Source organism: Saccostrea cucullata, unplaced genomic scaffold, assembly GCF_032062105.1.
Source record: "Saccostrea cucullata isolate Sc308-1 unplaced genomic scaffold, CSIRO_AGI_Scuc_v1 ctg1451, whole genome shotgun sequence".
Taxonomy (NCBI): domain Eukaryota; kingdom Metazoa; phylum Mollusca; class Bivalvia; order Ostreida; family Ostreidae; genus Saccostrea; species Saccostrea cuccullata.
In genome coordinates, this window is record NW_026920896.1 from 53,530 (window position 1) to 74,819 (window position 21,290).

A 21,290-nucleotide genomic window follows, 5' to 3' on the forward strand; every position below is an offset into this window, starting at 1 on the left:
AAACATTTGAAAGGTCTTTAACTTTTACCTTTTTTTTCGAAAATGAATTTATAAAATTTATTTATAAGTGGTGTTTCAGAATCGCCTTTTTAAAAAAAAGTCCATGGAAATAAATTTTTTGTCATTAGTTTGTTTTCATTTTTTCTGATTAGAAATTAACAGGAATTAAATCATTCTTTGTTTTTGCGTAAAATAATTGGTATGAGGAAATAAGTTTAGTAGATAAAAGAAAAAAAATAAATGAATACAAGTTCTTTATCACTACACCAGAATTAGTAATTTTCCAGCCAGGAGATTTGACAAAAAAAATCGGGATCGGTAAGCCACAATCGTCCTTTGTCTGAGATGCTTCGTCCTGCTAAAGGTATTAATGAAATCTATCAGAACTAAGGAAACTTAATCAAACTAAGTGATTGCCAGATACCGTGCCCAGTGCAGAGAATTAACAAACATTTTATCTTTTTTGCGTCTGTGAATTTTTCCATCAATCTGTTAATATTATTTCATGACACAGTGGGTGATGATAACGGATTTAGCCTATTCAGCTTCTTGGTTATTGCCTTTTTAAAAAAAAAAAAAAATAAAAGCATGTGTTAACTTTACTGACTTTCAATAAGCAACATTGCCAATATATTTCTATGAGCGACGAAAATCAAATATCCTGTAACTATCAGGTACATATATGGTTAATTAACCTGGAAGCTGTGCTACAGACCGGAGTATTTCAATATCAGTTTATTGTAATATGTTGTAAGTATGCATATAACTGGACTGGATTAACGTCCGTGTCTAAAATCCATTGCAACAGAAGAACATTGAATGGGCCTTTACTCATGAAATCAATAGAATTATACAAGTAAAGAGGAAATGCTACATTAAGCATTGATTTATTAAGATATTATATGTGTTTTATCTATAAAAACTAGCAAACAATAATTTTTCTACAGAAGAAAATATTTTTTGGTACCGGGGTATAAACGTAAGGTGAAACAAGCATTTTAGAGCATGCAATAGCAATACTTGTCCCTTAAAGGCAAGTTTAATCTGCTTATCATTAAAATTAAAAATACCAGAATTCTTAAAAAAATTATTGAAGCAAAACGAAATGTAAACTTTATCTGTAACTCATCAAGGTATATCACATTAAAATCGCTCAATACGTATTTGCAAACGTTAAGAAAAAAAATAAGGAAAACCTAGTAATAGAAATTTCGTGCCAAAAATATTGAAGCGGAACAAAATGCAATTTGATCTGTAATTCATCAGGACACACTCCTGTATGTACCAAAAATATTTTTGATATCGGCAAGCGTTTAGAAAAAGGGCAGAAATCCAAGTGGGACAGATGGACAGAATAGGGGAAACCTACAGTCTCATCTGGTTTCATTGGTAGGGGACTAAAAATGCAGTTATGATTAAAATTAGATGAAGAGCTAGGTGCTCACCAGAGAGGTCGACGTAAAAAACATTTCAAAAATCAGGCAATCATAAAAAATAATGCGAGACTATGATAAGACTGCAAGAATCGCTGGGACCGAGCACCGCCTTTCATTATTTTGCCACCTTATACGACACAAAAGAAATAAAGACAAGTCACGGTTGCAACCTACTCTTTAATTTTACTAGAATATATAGACAACAAACAAGGCTATATTTATAGTTGAATTCCTTAAATAGAAACATGACATCATGTGACTTCCCCTCCCCCCAGTTCTTGTTTCCTCTAGGTAAAATTGCTTTATATACAGGATTGGTGAAACGTATTATTGGTGTCAGATTTTAACTCCTTTTCACGAAATAGTTTTTTTTTTATTAGTATACTGAAAATTGTTTCAAAAAATCATTACCATGAAATGAAGAGCTATACAGTTTTGAGCGTCTTTTGAAATGAGAAATACATATATATCACACAGGAAAGTGTCATTTTCTCAATAGAGGTATTATAAGATAGAAACAAATGCATAAATGTCCTTTTGTATTTTTTGGAAAAGAAAAGATTGGTGATTAAACCTGTTTATCATTATTTGTTAACTCCAAAATGTAGCGCTTCAATTAATTGTATTCACCATCATAAGTCTTAAAATCCCTCAAACCATTATGTTGACAAGCTTGGATAATTCTTTTAAAAACAAACATTTTAGGAATGCAAAAGCATACAAGTTGTATTGAAAGGAAAGGGGTTATATATATATATAAAGATTCTTTTTTATCAGAGTGTGTGTTTTTATTTTATAATAAAGACATGTCAGTTGACATTACACAGAAATATTTAACATTACTATTCAAGAAGATTTCGTTAGAAAGATGAATTTTAGAGAGCTAGAGAAAAAAAAACACACGATAAAATATCAATTTTGCCATAGGAAATAGCCCAGACCTGAACCCAATTAATATAATTTTCTTACTCCATTAGGAACAATACTTCTAAATTGAAAGGCAGTAAGAAAATCAAGTAGAGAAAGTGCTTTCAAGAAAATATATTCCATATGTGACTGTTTTATTAATATTTTGGATTACTGAAGACGATTAAGATGATATGAGATCTGTTTCTATTTGGAATTAATCGGGTTATGAAGATTCTTTAAAAAATGCATAGTGTTCATGCATAGTGTTCATTATTATATTGATTTCTTGCGTAAATAACAAATAAACGAAAGACAATTACCATAAAACATCACTATTCCCTCCCTTTCTATTAAAAATACTCTAATGGGATGTAAAACAACATACAATCAATAAATCAATCTCTTAAAAATGAAAAAGACACGCAAATAAGACAAATTTAAAAATGCCTTTAATGATTAAGGATGAACTATGTGGAGATAACAAACAGCATTTGAGCTCAAAAATGCAGTAAACATTTACAAAATAGGAGCGGAGCAAACACAGACCTCCAAAACATCAGTGGGGAAAGGTGCCATGGAGGAGTAAGCATCCCCTGGCACCGGTCACACCCGCCGTGTGCTCCTTGTCATGATCTGGAAATAACCTAAACAGCCGTGGACATCCCAGTTTGTAAATAATGGCCTAACAATTACTATGAAAAAAAGTCAGTCAGCATTTGACTTAGTAATGAAATGTATTTGCTGACATGGTCATTATATCGACCATAGAACTTACGAAATGATGACTTAAATTGCGACTGCTGATATTCTTGCTTCAGCGACTTGCTTGTCAATAAAGTACATTGTTTCAAAAATTGTTCACACGTAGAGCTTGCTCTTCCGTATCGAATCAACTGAGCGGTATACACTACTAATGCAGATGACAAATGACTTTATTTTATCGTTGGGAATAGTTGTATATACAGCTAAAATGTCTTGTTTTAATGTTGTTGAATTTGGTAAAATTGTGTGATTTCAAATGTTCCAAAAGTTCCTTGGAATTTCTTAGCATCCGCATCTGATTTTCACCACTTCTCGAATATATTGTTGAAAACGTGGTTTGCCTTTTGTGGGCTTCTGTTTTTATTTTTGAACGCCAACTTTTTGCTTGTAATGTATATATGTTTTACAATTTTTTCTGTTATTTCGTACATTATTTTGACATGTAACAGGGGAGATCATTATACAACTTTACTTGTTTATGTAAAAGAATATTTGTATAAGGTTTTTTGATCTCCCCATTTATTGTATTCTTTAATACTCATTGTCATTTTCAATAAATGACAATTCACACAGATATGGAGTTGTGATTTTTATCCAGGAAGAAAGTGGAAGGTTATTTAGATCTCAATAATATGTAAACAAGCAGGTATTACACAATACAGCATTATTGTCAAATAATAGCATTTATGTAATCATGTGTTTTATGGTACCAGGTTTTTGTTTTCTTAAAATCAAAACATATCATATGTATGTGTATTTGGCGTCTATCGAGGAATTAGCCAAACCTGTGTACATTAACCAATCAGAAGCGTGTATTTTCTTGTGTCTCAGATTAGCGCCACTTCACTGATTTAGAGGGAAAACAAAAACACGTTAAATTTTTCTACTTAAGAAATCACCCACCCACCTTCCCCAGCTTTCACCATCAGTCAAATATCAAACATTTATGTTTATGGTAAAACATGTTTGATTATTTAATGTTATCTTCTTTTCTTAAAACACAACAGTGCGTTGTGTGGGGGCTTCTGTTTTTATTTTTGAACGCCAACTTTTTGCTTGTAATGTATATATGTTTTACAATTTTTTCTGTTATTTCGTACATTATTTTGACATGTAACAGGGGAGATCATTATACAACTTTACTTGTTTATGTAAAAGAATATTTGTATAAGGTTTTTTGATCTCCCCATTTATTGTATTCTTTAATACTCATTGTCATTTTCAATAAATGACAATTCACACAGATATGGAGTTGTGAGGAAGAAAGTATGTAAACAAGCAGGTATTACATAAATATATTGTTGAACAATACTCTTGAAGTTTCTCATTCAATTCTGTTAATATCTTAGTGAGGAGTAAAGAAAGAGGCTTTGTAGAACATTAACTTGAACCCGTTATATATATTGTTTTTAAGGATTTTATGAAGTATCTGTATCCAATAAAGTAATGGATATTCAAATTCATTTCGATGCTTTGGAATATTAAAAAATTCAAAACTAACATATGATTTTGAAAAATTTCCTCCTTAGGAAAAGAGCTATGAGTTTAAGTGGGATTGCCACTTACAGAATTAAATCATAGTTCCTCTAGAATACATATCATAAAATGAGCTTTACAAACAAAGAAAATGTTATTATCTGCTTTGTCAGAAGGGAACAATAGGTTCTGATCATGTAATCTATTTAATTATTTTTTTCACTTCTGAATTATTGAATACAGAAGGATAGATGGTTTTCAATTTGCCCATCAGTCGCTTAATGTGCGATTTTAACATCTGATACATTTAATTCATCCTAACCAAGTGTCAAGTTCTTCTTTTCCATTTCTGGCCCATCGCCTGGCGTAATCTTCGACAGGATCCATATATTATTTATGAAATTACGACGCCAGTTGAAGGATCGGGGTTCCTTATATTTAAGATCTTTAAAAATTAGTGATCTAAGGTCCTCATTATTATCTATATTTACGTCACCAATAATAACGTATCCACCTGACCCCATCTGTGATGTTTAGGAGGTCCGTGTTTGCTCTGCTCCTATTTTGTAATGTTTTATGGAATTTTGATCTGGAATACTGTTCGTTATCTCAATATCTTTATTTCACAGAACCATAGTTAAAGGGTAAAGAAGAACATGGACATGATGGAGGATTATATTTCAGATATTCGATATCCAGGCCCTGTAAAGTTTTCTTGTAATTAAAAAGTTTAGAAGCAAAAGTCGATGAATATTTGTAGGAAATACAAGGTGTACTTTTCTTAAATTGAAATAGGGTGGAATACAAGACTGGACCCTTTTGTGATTAAGAATATTACTTATATTTATCGCGGCAATTCCTTTGTTGGCATATTGAAGTTTAATGAAAAACGGATTGTTTTAGCTGAATTTTCTTCAGTAAAATATGGATGTTTAAAAAGCCCATGATTTGATGTTAATTATACATGTGATATCAAATTTCAATCATCTTTAAACACTAGTATCGCCACAAAGCAATCGTTTTTACACTTGAATCAAGTAATTTTTAATTTTATTTAGAATGAAATTCAGAATAATCTCTAATCACTTTGAATTTGATGCTCAAACTTCCCTTACTGATGTAGCTACTTATCCTTTTCTCCTGCATAGAGGATGTATAAATGTATCTCTCAGTTGATTTGATACGCAAGAACATGCTCTATATTATCAGATTATGACAAACAAGTTGGTGGAACAAGTATAACATTAATCTTGTTTAAAGTTACCACTCTGTAAGTTCTTTGGTCGATCAATGACCTTCTCAGCATATACAATCTTTCATTAGTCAAATGCCGACTGAAGTTTTACGCACTCTTCGTTTAGCCATTATTAACAAAATAAAAGAAATATTTACGGATTTCGAATTCCTCTTTTTAATTGATCATGGCAAGGATATTACCTTTGTTGTTTTAGAAGTCCGTGTTTTCTCTGTTCCTGATTTATTTTGTTAAAAGTGACTTTTGACGTAAACACTCTTTGTTGTTTCCATATATTTCATTGAAATGTATGTCTATTTACTGAAGAAATATTTGACCAATTGCTGATAAATTATTATAATAAAGAAATTTACTTACAATCATAGAGCAATTTACTGATCATTCACAAAACAATTTCGGGACCAATCACACGAAGGCCATAGGCATCGTAACATAAACAAGAGGCCCAGGGGCCACATCGCTCACCTGAGCAATTGGCTAGAAAAAGCACATATCAGATCAGAACTGAAAGTTTACTGAGGGCGGAGAGGGGGGGGGGCTTGAATTTTAACCCCCCAGGGGGTCATGATTTGAACAAACTAGAATCTACAATACCTGAGGATGATTCCCTATAAATATCACTAAGCATGGCTTTGTAGTACTTGAAAAGAAGATTTTAAAAGGTTTCCCTATATATTCCTATTTAAAACTTTTATCAGCCATTTGGCCCCACCCTACCCCCGGGGGTCATGATTTGAACAAACTTGAATGTACACTACCTGAGGATGATTCCACATGAGTTTCATCTCTGACCCAGTGGTTCTTGAGAAGAAGATTTTTAAAGATTTTTCCTATATATTCCTATGTAAAACTTTGATCGGTCATTTTGGCCCCACCCTACCCCCAGGGGTCATGCTTTGAACAAACTTGAATCTACCCTACCTGAAGATGATTCCACATGAGTTTCATCTTTCCTAGCCCAGTGGTTCTTGAGAAGAAGATTTTAAAAGATTTTTCCTATATATTCCTATGTAAAACTCTGATTGGCCATTTTGGCCCCACCCTACCCCCGGGGGTCATGATTTGAACAAATTTGAATCTACACTACCTGAGGATGATTCCACATGAGTTTCATCTTTCCTGTCCCAGTGGTTCTTGAGAAGAAGATTTTTTAAAAATGCCATTAATTTTTCTCTAATTCATAATTATCTCCCCTTGGAAAAGGGCGTGGCCCTTCATTTGAACAAACTTGAATCCCCTTTACCAAAGGATACTTTGTAGCAAGTTTGGTTAATATTGGCTCAGTGGTTCTTGAGAAGGAGATGAAAATGTGAAAAGTTTACAACGACGACGACAACGACAGACAACGGACAAATTTTGATCAGAAAAGCTCACTTGAGCCTTTGGCTCAGGTGAGCTGAAAAGTAAGAATTTAATTTTTTTGAATTTAAGTGCTTAATAAAAATACTATATCACATGTAAAGGCATGTTTATTTCAAATAAAAGACACTTTGAAATACATTATCTGATAATAATACTCAAAAAGTACACATAGGCAATGGAGGCTACTAGTTGTCTGTCGCTTTTGATCGAATAAAATTGCACGAACGGGTAAGGATATGACTTTGAGAGAGCATTTGTTGGACCCGGCAATGTCTTTGTGATGATTTTTATGGAGTTTGTAAATCCAGTATAAGTAGGGTAGATCTAACTCACCTTGGCTGACTGGAGAATGTTAAAAGTATTAAACATTGTAAATGTGATTTTTATAAATCTTGTCCTTGAGAATGAAACTGTAAGTACATGTATCTAAGGGATTTCTAGAATCAAAACCAAGTTCTTAAAAAAAGTTATAATTCTGAGCCTTTTGAACAAAGACGGTTTGATACCGACCTAGTCTGCTCAAACAATGAATTGTTTACGTATCTCTTTACTCCTTTATTACATGTAACTCCGATAGAACAGAAAGATAGATGGTTCAAATTTCGCTTCTAATTTCTTAAACTGTTCTTTAATATATTTCTAGATCTTTTAACTCTTTTTGATAAATAATTTGTTCAGGCCTTTCTTTTCATATTAAACCCAACATTTGACATAACCTTCAACAAAATTCATGATAGATATGAAATTCTGCCGCGGCCAATTGAAAGAGAACGTGACTTCTTGTATTTTGGAATGATTGATTTCAGGTCTTCGTTTCAAATGGATTAACATCACTAGTAATGACGTGACCAGCAGGACTGTAGTTATAAGAAGAAAAGGAAACAGTTAAGAGAATTTAAGATGTTCAATATCTACTCACCGAAAGGCTTGTTTGTAATTAAAAAGTTTAGAAGCAATAATTTTGGAGAAGAAATTGCAGGGCGTAGTCTTCGACTTGAAATATAATATTTAACACAAGAAACTTTTTATAGTCTATGAAGTGTTACATCTAGGCAATTCCTTCGTTTAAAGAAATAGGTGATAAACAGTATAATTCATTTTTTGACTGAGTGAAAAGTGTGAACAATAGATACATATGGTGTGAATTTGATAGTGAAAATCTCGTAAATTTTGTAATATGTTTATTTGTGTGAAAAATAAAAATCAAAAATTCATCTAGATATCAAAGCATAGATGGAATATATGGTAGGTATCTTTAATGACTTAAGGATAAAGAACGCAAGCATTTTTAAAAAAAACAGCAAGATATTGATATTCAAATAGGTAACCTGAATAATGTTTGCCAGATAAAGATGGAAGCATTTTGTAAGACGTCGCAATCACCTAAGAAAAAAAATATTTTTTTTGTAATATCTTGGTGATATTTTGTAATTATGTCAATTTAAAATTTTACATGAGAAGAAGAAAACACTTGCCGGGACCTTCAACTCGACATGCAGATGAAGGATATAGAGATAACGAACAGTATTCAATATCAAAATCGATAAAACAATCAAAATAGGAGCAGAGCAAACACGGGCCTCCAAAGCATCAGAGGTGAGATCAGGTGCCATGGAGGAATGAGCATCCCCTGCCGACCGGTGACGCCCGCCGTGTGCCCCTTGTCATCATCCGGAATTAACAGAAAAACCCGTCGTCAATTCAGTGTATAAATAATGGACTAACAATAATTAGTATGAAAAGGTCAGTCAGCATATTACTCAATGATAAATTGTATTTGCTGTCAAGGTCATTGTATCTACCATAGAACTTTCGAAATGATGACTTAAAACGAGACTCTGATATTTTTGTTTCATTAACGTGTTCGTCAATAATGTAATTCATTGTAAAAAATCTTCATACGTAGAGCATGCTCTTGCGTATCGAATCAACCGAGATATATGAACTCCGTATGCAGATGATGAAGGTATATTGCTGCATAAGTAGGGAAAGTTGGCGATAGAAAAGTTAAAGTCATCACGTTTATCAAAGATCTTGTTTGTTAGATTACCATTAACGTCTTTCTCAAGTAAAATATCTAAGTATGAAACAGATGTGTCAGACTCTGTGGTATCTTTTACATGTATCTCAAGCTCATCAGGATATATCGGATCGACATAAGAATTGAAATTACCATTGTTAATTGACAATACGTCGTCGATATATCCAAATGTTGAGTTGAAGGCCACAGCAAGTGTTTTCTTCTTTTCAAGCATAAGATTTTGCACAAATTCTGCTTCATATGAATAGGTCTGCTAATAACGGGGTGCAATTGGTACCCATGGGAATTCCAATAGACTGTTGGATGACCTGGTGTCCAAAAACAACATAGATATTGTCAATCAGATGTCAAGCATCTTTTTAATGTCACTTTAGAGTACTTGTATGTACGAAAGCCCAGAAGGCTCATTCGAGATTCGAGTTTCAAAATACGAGATTCAAAATTCGAGATTCAAAATTCGAGTTTCGAGATTCAAGATCCAGACTAACCAATCAAAAGCGGGTTCAATATTTGATTACTCCCCTTTATTATGTTTTTACTATCAAGAAACCGTTTAATATAATTATAACAAATGGGTCATTTGATTAAATTACAATGCAAAAATTTTTTTTATATATTTTAGAAGGAAATTGAAATAGGTATTGGATTTTTAATCAGCAAGATATATTTCAATTTGTATGATAACTTCTTAAACATTAAATAGTTTACATATATCAGGAGTATATATATGTTTGTATTGTCTACTAAACTTAACTATATTTCCTCTATTAAGGAATGGACAGGACCCCCCCCCCCCCTCCACCTCGATGTTCAACGCCGGGAATTATTGGGCTTTTTTTTTTTTACAAAATATATTTATAATACTTAATCAGCATGACTACAATACAAAAAAATCGTAAAACCCCCAGAATAATCGATCAACAAAGAAATACCCCATACATCGTAAGAGAGAAAGGTATGCCACTCCAGTTTGTTTACGTTGTACCCCCACTGGTATTTCTATGTTTAGAAACATGCATTTATTTTATTTTAACCTAAAATGTCGATTCACACTGTCTCTAGATATATTTCTATGTTAGTCCATGCTATTGAACTGACTCTGCATCTCGTATAATCCCATATTTTCTCCTTAAACAGCATTCTCTCTTATAATGTACAAGTAATAGCTTTTCAAAAAAGCTTACCTGACTAATGCAATCAATATCTATAGAACCTATAATCATGATAAGTTATATATATAAACGGTTACATTGGGGTGAGGGGTAATTATTTCATTAGAGAAAATTATGAAGACGTCGAACAAAACATCATGCAATTATTTTAAGTTGCTTGCTACTTATGAAAGCAATGGAGATCCTCGTTTTTGAAAGTGTGTGTGTGTGGGGGGGGGGGGGGAGCTAGAGAATTTTTTTTCGTTCATCTGCAAAAATAAGGAATATGCCCAAAGTTGAAAATCCTATTTCGGGGGGTGGGGGGGGGGGGGGGAGTGAACAACTTTTTTTCAGTGTCAAGTTCTTTCTGTACTCTTTTTTTAGCATTAAATACTGCATTTCCCTTTAATAAATTTCCTGTTATATACAGGGGGATCCCACCTTTCCTATATATAGTAAAAGTAAGGTTGGGAAAAAAGGGGGGACCCCCCCCCCCCCCGTTGCTACGTGTCTGATGGAAAAGGAACAGTGAGATTTTGTTAAAAATTGGTTTTGATCTGTTTTTCGTTTGTTGTATAATGACGCCTGTGGAGTGTTACAAATACTTGGAACTCAGGACCAATGAGCAGTTTCATGTAATCCTTTTCGTGCTAACACCTACTGCGACTCGGGACTTGGTTTTAAACGGTCTCATCCTAAGGACCGATCTCCACGTCCTCCAGTGGATTCGAACACGCGACGTAAAGCTAAGTTAATCATTTCGCAACTCTATAAATGGTTTTAGAAGATGTAGTAATTAAATAAGGGAAATGAACTAATGAATTAATGTATGCTGGAAAGCCGTGCCTATGAAAAGGTTATATATTAATTTTAAAATTAAAATTTAGAACTAGATTCAACTTCATAGACTACCAGGAAGACGGCTGAGAATAAATTATGATAACTACAACAAATAAATAAATCGTTATGATTAACATGCAGAATATGGTTAAGAACTAGATTGTTGGGTATGCCAGACATCAACGATTGTTGGAAACAGCCCGTCATGCATAAATGACCCAACAAACTTGACGGTGATTCCTTATATTCCTCAATCCTGGAATAGGAGGGACACTTTTCCTGAGTCTATTTTCTGTGTTTCATAGGAGAAAGAATTTTATCTCTGAAAACTGGGGGGGGGGGGGGGGGGTGTGTGTGTGTCTATTTTCTGTGTTTCATAGGAGAAGGAATTTTATCTCTGAAAACTGGAGGGGGGGGGGGGGCTGCGAGTCCGGGCAAAATATGATCAGAAATATTATGTATATTTGGCAAGTTTTCCTCTTAAGAACTCTTTTTCCGTTTCGTTTTATTTACTTTAAATGATGTAACTTCTAACTTCTTTCACAATATCACCGATATGTTTTTTTCCAAAGTTCGAAATTCCGATAAAAAGAACAGACTTGAAGTTTTCATTTCCATTCAGTGCAGTAGAATCATCCAGGAAAAGGGCGCGATGATATACACGTGACATTTGGCGCAAAATGATTGTGACACCCCTTACCTAGAAGACATATGGACTCATCCAATAGTACAGAAACGCAGAAAAAAGGTCAAACGGACATGTCCGTATATGAAATCGCATGAAATAAACAGCTGCATGCAAAAAAACTAAAGGAAATAAACACATCAATATATTGTATAAGACGGTTATTTTTTTCTGCTAAATGTTTTGTTGAAACGGTGGTAACAAATTCCAGTGATAATCAGCATGCACAAAATTTTGCTGGCTATCTGTGACCTCTTCTCTTCGCACCTCGGAATTTATATCAATCCTTATACAGCCTGACGTCGTGACGTCAGGCAATAATGGAGTATTTTTTCGTTGAGCGATTATTCTGGGGTTTTTTTCGCCCGAGATTTTTTCGTATTGTACACATGATGAATTAGTGTAATAATTATAATTTGTGAAAAAAATGTCCTTTAAGCCCTGGCGTTGAATATCGGGGGGAGGGGTCCTGTCCACAAGTACCTATGGTTTACCTAATAGAGGTAATACATAAAATTTAAGTTTAGTAGACAATACAAAAATATATATATATATACTCCTGATATATATAATCTGTTTAATGTTTAAGAACTTATAATATAAATTGAAGTATATCTTGCTAAGCAAAAAATCCAATCTTTATTTAAATATACTTCTAATATATACAACACACTCTTTCTTGCATTGTAATTTAATCAAATGACCCATTTTTTATAATTATATGAAACGATTTCTTGATAGAAAAAACATAATTAAGGGAAGTAATCAAATGTTGAACCCGCTTTTGATTGGTTAGTCTGGATCTTGAATCTCGAAACTCGAATTTTGAATCTCGAATTTCGAATCTCGTATTTCGAAACTCGAATCTCGAATGTTGAATCCACTTTTGATTGGTTAGTTTGGATCTTGAATTTCGAAACTCGAATTTCGAATTTTGAATCTCGTATTTTGAAACTCGAATCTCGAATGAGCCTTCTGGGCTTTCGTATGTATGTACAATCAGAATGTTTTTTTTTAAAATATAATTTTGCAAATAACCAAATCGAGGCTTTTTCCTCACGGAAAATTTTTTCATGATATAAAAATCTAACTTTTCAATGTTCTGAATGCTTAGTTAAGGTTAAAAGGGATATAATCGCCAAATTAGCACTCTTTGTTATCACTTCTTAATACAAAAGAAAAATCATTCCAATAACTTGGGTTAGTCTGTTGTATAAGTAATATAACTTTCATTCGGTTTTGTATTTACTCAAACTTCTGTGTAAATCCGTATTCAAACGCACATTCAACGTACTGAAACTTACATTAAAAATGAATTTCCTTTCTTTTACATTGTCACAGAACTCTATCCCCCCCACCCCCCCAAAAAAAGTTTCGCCAAAATTACTGGCATACCTTTGAGTAAGCAAACCGCAAAATTCTACTCTGCTAAAGAAACTCACTATGTGGTATGTGGTATGTCCCAGGGATGCAAAACCACACCAGTCTATCAATATTCGAGTTCTCATGATAAAGTCTTTTGGAGTAATTAATAGTGTCTGCTCTACATATACACTTTTTTTGCAGTACTTAACGTCATGAAGTATGAAGTTATATTGACCCACAAATCTAATAGTATGATTACGCATGCTTGATTAAAGAGATACACTTTCAACTTTGGCTCGTGAAAACTTTTCCTGCAACATCTTTGACACAGTTCTGTTAATTTCCGTACAGAGATCAATATGTGTGTTGTTATTATGTCGTAATTTTCAGTCTTGTGTTACAGTCTGATGGGAATTGAAACTGACAGATCCATCATTTCCTTTGTTGTTTACAATATTCTTGAGAACTGTATTTCATTTCAACATGACATTTCTGGATATTCCGATGGTTAAAAAATTAAGAAAGCCTTTCGCAGTCAAAAACAAAGAATCCCATAAAAGAATTCAAAAAATTCATCATCGGCGGTTCTGATAATGAAGCTAATGTTTCTTGTCTTTTGTCTTAAGGTCATGGATCCTCGGAGGAGGAAAAAGTATTGAACAAAAATTAACTTCTGATGGGTACAGCAACCATCAAGATTTGTCACGCTCCATAAGACCAAATTGTCCATTGAAGAATTATCGATAAACAATTTATTCATTGAACGGATTTTGAGAAATAATAATTCTTTTCCCTAGGAAGGTATATCAAAGCAACTTCAGCTGGTTACGATTTCTTGTTCTTTTTTGTCTTAAAAAATTGGATAACTATTTCTTGGGGGACACCCTTCTCCTCTACCCCTCGTTCTTACATACATATTAAATCAAATTCAAAACTCAAATTTCTGTTGAATATTATTTTGTATTGCCCGACAAAAATACAACCACAAAAAAAATTAAATGAATGAAGGATATGGAGATAATGAATAAAAGTAATGTGTCCCTTTTTAAGTGTAGGGCAAAGTTAACACGCAAGATCAAGAAAAAAAATCAGCTGGTGTGTTTACACAATGTTTCACGGAGTATAGGTTAAGCAAAATGTCATGCTATCAACTATTCTACTTTTTCTTGCTTAAAATATCTTCCAGCTGGTTCAATTAATTATGTTTTTAATAAAGTCTCGGAAGATAAAGGAGAAACCCCAAGAGCACTCAGAAAAAGACATCGTGGAAAAAAATATTGGAGATCAAGTAATTTTTTCCCTAATAGGAAGAAAATTATAGGGATTTTTCCCGATTTGAGATACGGACAATTTCAAGGATTCCTTTATGGGGTTTACTATAAAATATATTCTGTCAGGAACAAAAATCAAATAAACGAATGACAAATTCTATGATAAATCATATATTATACATCAAACAGTTATTTTAAATGAAGCATGGCGTTTTGTAGTCAGAATGCCGACTAGGTTATATGTTAATCATATTCCTTCCTAATCTTAGTTGATTAAATGATAACAAATTGATGCAGAGAAATTAATTCTACGGAGTGGGTAATAGAGTATAAGCTACAATTTATTCTATGATATGAAACAGAGTGTGCACGGTCTTCGAAGTGTAAGTATATATGATACTGAAAATCCATCTTTTGACGCAGTTGTTTTTTCGAAATATAATTACGATTTTTTAAAAGTAAAAAGAAATTCGAAAAAAGGATTGCGCTAACATTCAGCTGTGAAGAATCTAGAATGCATTCTGATTATTCATATTTATTTTTTTATGTTTGGGACTTTGAATTTTTAAAAAAAAAAAAAACTTACCTTTTTGAGTTACCTCCATACATGTCTATTTGTAAAGATCTTTTAATATGAAATATCTTAAGTTTAAACAATCCCTTCTTTATTTTGGTAGTGATGCAAATAAGGATATTATACAAAATTTATACTTATGGAAGCATAAGCATCTATCAATATGTGTCAGGCGTCATTAAATGCGCATACTCAAGAGTTTTAATTTATGGTTTAAATCAAAGTATCTTTGCTGAGGAAACAATAAATTTGCATGATTAATTTTACTGGAAAACGAACTACATGTAACTTATATGTGTATTAATGAGTAAGTTAATACAATGAATTGCAAGATCATGGCAAATAAGAAGTCTTTTCATTTTGCAGGTATCCTTGAGTGGAATATTTTTCTATTTCCTAGAATTACATTATGGATGTCAAATTCTCAGGATAGGAAGGATTGTCTGACAAAAACTGCCAGTGTGTTTCAAAGAGGACAGATAAATTGTGGGAAAAAAGGAAAGAACCTAAAGACAATGAATGGATGCAGTACGGATTTGGATGAGTTTTTGTCGGAATTCAATATGACAAGAATTATTTCAGAGAAAATCATAGCTCATAATAATTTTCTTTACTACACCTATGGGATTGCGTTGTCGATTGTGATCTGCATTGGAATACCCGGAAATTGTTGTGCTTTAGTTATATTAATGCATCGAACATTGCAAAGTTCACCTGTGAGTATTGTAAAAGCTTTGACTATCCATGGCATCATTAATATGTGCTATTCTATCTATTTGGATATAATACCATCAATAAAAATGTACCTAGAAACAGAAAATTTAGATAACGACATAATGAATACTTTGTGGAAAAACAAATGTAGAAGCAATTTTTCCTTGTCCCCTCCATACATGGGGCATATCGATGTCTTTGTTAATACTACTAACTCACTCCTGGCCCAAATGAAACCAATGTATGACCAATTAGGGAATGGGAGCTTTATCAACAGACAACGGACATGCGTTATCGAAAATTGCATCTCTCAAACATCTTCTGGTCAAGTGCTAAATAAATCAATATCAAATTATGATCCACGGGTGGATTTTCCATCTTCTTCCTTTTCCAATTCTGACAATTTCACCACGGATAAGGATATTGGCTATTTCATCGAAAAGGCTGTGGAGCGATTTATCGGATATTCTCTCGTCAATGTGGGGTTATTGATCACCTTCAGTCTCGCAATAGAGAGATGCATTGCGATTTACTTTCCTTTCCAGGCTGTTAGATGGCTAACAATCCGAAAGACCAGAGTTTCTTTAGTGGTAATACTTATCGGTTGCATGTGTGCACATCTTCCTCAAATGATCAAGGAAATATCAATAGCAAACTCGAACCCCTCTGAAATAAATGGAGACAACAGTGAAATGTTTGTTGATCCTATTCGACAAGAATATGAAAGATTTTATGCCCTGGTTAGTCTGTTAATTTGCATTGCGACATTCAGTTTGAATATTACAGTATTAGTTAAGTTGGTTATTCTTCACAGGAGGTTGAAATACTGCAAACATCTGATAAACGCGGAGCGCACGGAAATAAACATTACTGTAGCGATAGTTGTTCTGATCTTTTTCCAACTGCCATTTCATGTAATGGCAGCAACCATCGCTTTTATTCAATCAAGTACCATCATTCAAAATGTGAATTCGTTCATAAAAGCCACAGTTTTTATTCGATTCTTTTTCATCTCTCAGTCTGCCTTAAACTTCATCATTTATTGCATTCTCGCTAGAAACTGCCGAAAAGTCTGCAGAATTCTTTTCAGAAAACTGTCCCTTAGTTTTACGAGGAAGACTACAAGTTTAACTCATCAAGATGAGAGAGTTCATGAAAGAATTCGAAGAAATTATTCACATTCACTAACAACGGTAAAAGCAACGGAAAAAGATGACATCCATGTTCGAGCAAATCCATTGGATGAAATATCTCTGCACACATTGAGGGGTCACAACTTCCGGAAACACGTGATTATTGAGGACAAACACAGAGTGAGCAATGGTTCCGTGAAAATGCACTGTGTGTAGCCAAAGTTATTATAAAGGCTCTTAGCCTTACATTATGTTTGTGATTGAAGAACATTAAAGGTCTTCATATTTTATTATGATTTTAAATTATTTTTTTTGATATATTGTTTTTAAAAGATCAGCTCGTCCATAATTTTAAAACAGGTTGATATTTATTAAAGTTTGGATCATTTTCGACAGGATTTCCTTCTTATTGTTTGTTCTGTTGAAAATCAGGCATGGTATCTGTACCCATATTGTAAAACATGGAACCCCTCCAACAACAGTAATTTAAGTTTGTGTGGTCTAGAACTTGTTGGAAGAGTACGATACAGGGACTACATGTATTTCCTGTTACAGAACTAATGCTGATTTTCTTCAGTCCTACGCTAGTGACCCAAATGCTTGCTTGTGCGTGTTAGCTATCAGTGCATTTGCTCCCTTACTATGAAATGTTCTTGAAATCATCAAAAGATATGACCTTTAAGCACTCTTCCATTCTTCACGACACTCAAATACAAATCTTTTATCATAGTTGACTGCTTTTACTTCAAGAATAGAAAATTATAACTTTGTTATAAAGTCAAACATAGGTGATCTGAAATTGATATTAAAATGCTAGAGTTACTTTGTAGTCATTGGCGACTAGGTCTAATAAAGATCTGCTCTAAGGTTGACGCAACCAAATATTCATCTTTATTTAGCAAGCTGGTTTAAGGCAGATCATGACTGTTGAAACATATTTTTATCTCGACCTTCATTTTTAAATTTTGCATCATATTTAGGCACTTTCATTAAATTTGGATTCTACAATGCAAATTAAACTAATATATAGTGGGAAAAAACTGTTGAAAAATTCTATAAAGATAGGGTTACGCCAGGAACTACATTTTGTGGAGGAATGTGTTCTTTTAGTAAAAAATTATGATCAATATTTCCTTTTGATTTTTTTAAAATAATGTTGAGTTTAAATTACTATTTTTCTATGCTGGTTGCACTCAGAGCTATTTTGTTAAATGAAATTTTAATGCTGGTTCAGAAATATCTATTTAATGAAATTTATCATCATAATGTGACAAAAATACCTTTTTTAACTAGACTAGGGAAATACTGAATCAATTTTAATGAAAAACAAAATTTGTGTCAGTGCAGAAAATTCGAATAAATGATTACTATTATACAAATCAAAAAAAAAAAATAAAAAAATAAAAAATTCTTGTAACAATTTTGTATTTCTTATAAATAGAATAATATCCGGTAGTAAATTCTGTTCCAGGATTTATTTGAATAATAGAATATTGGAGGTAAAACCGCGAAGATGTGATTTATGATTCATACACAATTTAATCTGTCCAAAAACTCGTACTAAAATACCGGGTATATAAATGTACTTTATTATATGATTGAATAATTTCCGTCTCTCTGATTGGCTGAGATCCAACTATGTTAGAAAAATACTACGTTGTATTGACCTGCACGTGACGTTCCAGGTGAATACAAGGATTTATTTCCTCTACATTGATCTAAAAATAGATCGGGAAATTCCAAATTGATACAAATCGTTTAGGAAATCTATTTAAAAGACTGACTTTATTTTCATGTGAACAAAACATAATCGAATATGTATTTTCGGGTGAATGTGGTAAGAGGGGATGCAGGAAACCCCCTCAAACACTTTTACTGAACAACAATTTTTACTTTTTGGCAGTCAGTTTTCCCTAATGATACTCCTTTCTTTCAAAATCTATCTTATAAAAAAGACTAACATTACATTTTTTTCATGGCAACTTAAATTGATCAAAAAAAACTTTTAAATTGATACGACTGGAAAGGTTTATTTATACATTCTAATTCTGCTTCTCTCTTGAATTTGGCTAGGACTTAATTAAATGCAAACAAGTAATTAGCTGTATCATTTTATCAGTGAATCATATAATAAAACAATTATTGCTGTTTTCCGGTCAAAACAATGATTTAGCCATCTTCGAAGTACAATATTCACCTCGCCCTTCGGGCTCGGTGAATATTGTACTCCTCAGATGGCTAAATCATTGTATTGACCTCAAAAACAGCAATAATTGTATAATAGCGACTGAAGAATCATATTGATCCTCACTTTTGGCATTGATTTTAAATCAAAATATTTGTGTAAATGCTTAAAAAAATAATTGTCAATAAATTCTAGAAAAAAAATTAGCCAACCTCGATAAAGTATGTAGAAAAATTATTTTAAAAAACTGCTATTCCAGAAGTAGCTGTAGCCTTGAATTCGACATTTGAAAATATCAACCATGGTAATCAAACAACAGTAATGGATCAAACAACAATTATAGATGTTTTCGTTTATATATCAACTCAATATATCCCAATGAACGCAAATTAAAAGACATCAAACAGACTACCACCTCTGTCTTACTGCATTGGAATTTCTAATGAAAATCTTTATAATGATTGGCCACATAACTACATATAAGTTAGTCACAAAACTACACGACAAACGGGCAGCTTTTCCATTGGCAAACTTCCTGAGTAGTCCACTTTTCTTTCTTTAAAAGATGTCAAAGAATCTCAGAAGCCCCAAACCTAAAACGGTCTAACTATTTTTCAAGCATTAAAACATATAAGCAGTCAAGTTTAGTCCAACCATGATCACGGGATGGAACCAAGTTTACAAAATGTCATTTGAGTATTTCTTTCGCCAGAAATATAAAACATTTATACATTGGTTCTCACGAATCAAATGTAATTCCCAGTGGATTAAAACATATCAGAGCACGCTTAACCTCTATATTATCTCTCTAATAACGTCATAAAACCTACGCATCAATACGGGACAGCTATAGGAAGGAAATCCACCGAAGCCTTATAACCTTATAGCTCCCGTAGGAATTTACATATGAGACCAAAATTGTTATCTTTAAAGAGGGATACAAATCACTTATGAGGTTTTTTGGTTGAAAGTGATTTTGGTTATTATTTAGATTAATCATTAAAGAGGTTACCGACTTCAAAGGGCCGGAGAGACAATATGTTGAAAACACCCATGGTCTCTCATTTTTACCGATTTCTCTGTTCTGTATTTTAAACGATTTATAATATCTAATCAATTGCAATAAAATATAGAATAACAACTAAGAAGAACTAATTCATTAATTCTAAGTTATAAAAAGTTATATTTGATAACATTTAATAATTTTACTTTTATATCATCGACATATGGAGATACCGAACAGTAATTTAGCTGAAAAGTCCACTAAATGATAGATATTGTGGGCAAAAAAAAAAAAAACAGACCTCTAAACAGACCTCTAAAACGGAAGAGGTTGGATTAGATGTCATGGAGCAGTTAGCATTACCAAAATCAACAGCTTAAAATCTTACGACTTTTCAACATTCTATACAACTATTCCCCACGATAAATTGAAGTCCAGGCTTTTTGATATCATTGAAAGCTGCTTTTTCAATAAAAAGAGAACTCGTAAATTTACTTACCTCGTCATTGTTCATTTGCAAAATTATTTTGTTAAAACAAGTTTTGATTGCACACAAAAGTACCCTGAAGGTGACATCAAAAAGATGCTTGATATTGGAAATTCCGTGGGTACCAATTGCGATCCGTTATTAGCAGACCTATTTTTGTATTCATATAAAGTAGAATTGATGCAAAATCTTATGCATGAAAAGAAGAAAATACTTGCTGTGGTCTTCAACATATACATGTATATACGTCGATATATCGAAGACGTATTGTCAATTAATAATAGTAATTTCCATTCCTATGTCAATACGATATATCCTGGTGAGCTTGAGATAAAAGATACCACAGAGTCTGACATATCTGATTCATACTTGGATATTTTACTTGAAAAAGACACTAATAGTTATCTCAAAACCAAGCTCTGTGATGAATGTGATGACTTTAACATTTCTATCGTCAACTTCCCTTACCTATGCAGCAATATACCTACATCACCTACATACAAAGTTTACATATCTCAGTTGATTCGATACGCTAGCACATGCACTAAGTATGGACAATTTCTAAAACGAGGTAAATTATTGACAAACAAGTTGATGAAACAAGACTATCAACAGTCTCGTTTAAAGTCATCATTTCGTAA

The 21,290-nt window shown here is 32.9% G+C and overlaps 1 protein-coding gene across 1 annotated transcript; it reads left to right on the forward strand.

Moving 5' to 3' along the window:
• The first annotated feature begins 15,491 nt into the window (after positions 1–15,491).
• Positions 15,492–17,238, forward strand: LOC134258603 (uncharacterized). The gene has a single exon (XM_062741156.1). It carries the CDS (start codon positions 15,541–15,543, stop codon positions 17,188–17,190), a length of 1,650 nt encoding a protein of 549 aa, XP_062597140.1. The 5' UTR covers positions 15,492–15,540; the 3' UTR covers positions 17,191–17,238.
• Positions 17,239–21,290: the final 4,052 nt, after the last annotated feature.

Bases quoted from the DNA above. Each gene is read 5' to 3' on its own strand.
- LOC134258603 (XM_062741156.1), top strand. From the start codon at position 15,541: ATGTCAAATTCTCAGGATAGGAAGGATTGTCTGACAAAAACTGCCAGT.